This window comes from Scylla paramamosain, chromosome 31, assembly GCF_035594125.1.
Source record: "Scylla paramamosain isolate STU-SP2022 chromosome 31, ASM3559412v1, whole genome shotgun sequence".
Lineage (NCBI taxonomy): Eukaryota > Metazoa > Arthropoda > Malacostraca > Decapoda > Portunidae > Scylla > Scylla paramamosain.
In genome coordinates, this window is record NC_087181.1 from 15,712,083 (window position 1) to 15,713,999 (window position 1,917).

A 1,917-nucleotide genomic window follows, 5' to 3' on the forward strand; every position below is an offset into this window, starting at 1 on the left:
TAATTTTTTTTTTCTTATTTCTTATCATGGTGATTTTTTTGTGGTGGATTTTAATGTTTCTCTCTCTCTCTCTCTCTCTCTCTCTCTCTCTCTCTCTCTCTCTCTCTCTCTCTCTCTCTCTCTCTCTATGGTAATTATACTCGTAGGTTACTTTGACTTTTTTCCTCACTGTGTTTTCATAATCAAATGTGGTTTAATTTACTGCATGTACATTTTCTTTCTTATCTTTTAATATCGTGAGATTTTGTGGTAATTTTAACATTAAATCCTCCATAACTTATATTCCCTAACTCTTACTAGTGTCAGTCATCCTTTCAACTACTCTCACTACTGTTTTGGCGCCCCACTAACCCTCCCAGCCCGCCCCAGCTCCCGCAGCCTCACCTCTGACCGGCGTGTAAATGTTGAGGTAGAGACAGTCCTCGCTTTGGTTCAGGAGCAACGGAATGAGGCGCTGCAGGTAATTGTAGCGTCCCTCTGACATCCTCTTCAGCGCCTCTGCCTTGTTGGTCACGTCGGGGAGCTTCTGCGGGCACACTGGAGGGAGGCTCGCCGCGTTCCTCTCCTCAGACCACTTCAGGGCACTCTTCGGGGGCATGAATCTAAGAGCCCCGACTGGCGGCGCGGCGTAAGGCACCCCGAGGAACAAGACAACGGGTTTCAGATACCGGTTGTTGGGCTTCACGTGGACGCCTCGCACTGGACCTGAGTTTGTGTTGACTACCATGGACTCCCGCATCATCCTGATCTCGCCCGTCGCCAGCCCCACGCCCAGCATCACCACCGCCCACAGCCTCCACGACGCCGCCCAATGCAGACCACCGGGCGGGGGCATGGCGGGGGTGACTCGACAGGCAGGCTGGTAGTGATGGATGCTGCCTCAATGCCCAGAGTGACGCCTCATCAAACCCCAGGTACGCACGGACAGGTATACAGCCAGGTACACTACGTCGCCAGGTACACGCAGCGAGATACACACGACCAGGTAGTTACAAGTTGGTTTTCCGTTCCTTCACTGTACTGCTTCACTGCATCACCACATATGACACAGGAATTAAACGACTATATCCCCTCAGTGTTTCATTCCAGCGCCTCCCTCCCAGGTCTTCCCAACCAGGGCGGGATTCACTCAGCTTCCCAGAGTCCCCTCGATCTGGTGACGCTGCATTGCTGTGTGCTGCATATTACTTTTGGCTTCAGTGCTTCACGCTTCAATTTTTTTTATTTATTTATTTTTTCTTTCCTTTTCTTTCTTTCGTTTCTCTTTTTATTTCGTGCTACGATTCCATTCTCCGTTTTCTGTTTAAATTTGTGAGAATGTGAGGTTAGGTAAGAGAGAGAGAGAGAGAGAGAGAGAGAGAGAGAGAGAGAGAGAGAGAGAGAGAGAGAGAGAGAGAGAGAGAGAGAGAGAGAGAGAGAGAGACTGTGAGAGAGAGACTGTGAGAGAGAGAGAGAGAGAGAGAGAGAGAGAGAGAGAGAGAGAGAGAGAGAGAGAGAGAGAGAGAGAGAGAGAGAGAGAGAGAGAGAGAGAGAGAGAGAGAGAGAGAGAGAGAGAGAGAGAGTGTGTGTGTGTGTGTGTGTGTGTGTGTGTGTGTGTGTGTGTGTGTGTGTGTGTGTGTGTGTGTGTAGCTGACTCATCTAAGGCAACAACGTCCTTCTCCTCCTCCTCCTCCTCCTCCTCCTCCTCCTCCTCCTCCTCCTCCCTTTTCTCAAGTTTTCTTTAATTATAATGTAATGTATATCTTAATTATTATTTTTTCTTATTATATCTTCTTACCTCATTCCATCTTTAGCGCTACGTACTGTCTTACACACACACACACACACACACACACACACACACACACACACACACACACACACACACACACTAAGCCCCTCTATCTCCGCCAATCAATCGCTGCCCCAAAGACTCAC

General features: G+C 48.8%; 1 protein-coding gene across 2 annotated transcripts in view; it reads right to left on the reverse strand.

The window, feature by feature from the left end:
- Positions 1-280: 280 nt before the first annotated feature.
- The window catches only part of LOC135088715 (neuroligin-2-like), a 6,259-nt gene continuing 4,622 nt past the window's right edge, over positions 281-1,917 (reverse strand). For both annotated transcript variants that reach the window (XM_063983683.1, XM_063983684.1), the window contains exon 2: positions 281-1,299. In XM_063983683.1, coding sequence (XP_063839753.1) covers positions 347-835 — 489 coding nt within the window. In that variant the 5' untranslated portion in view covers positions 836-1,299 and the 3' untranslated portion in view covers positions 281-346. The remainder of the gene's footprint in view (positions 1,300-1,917) is intronic.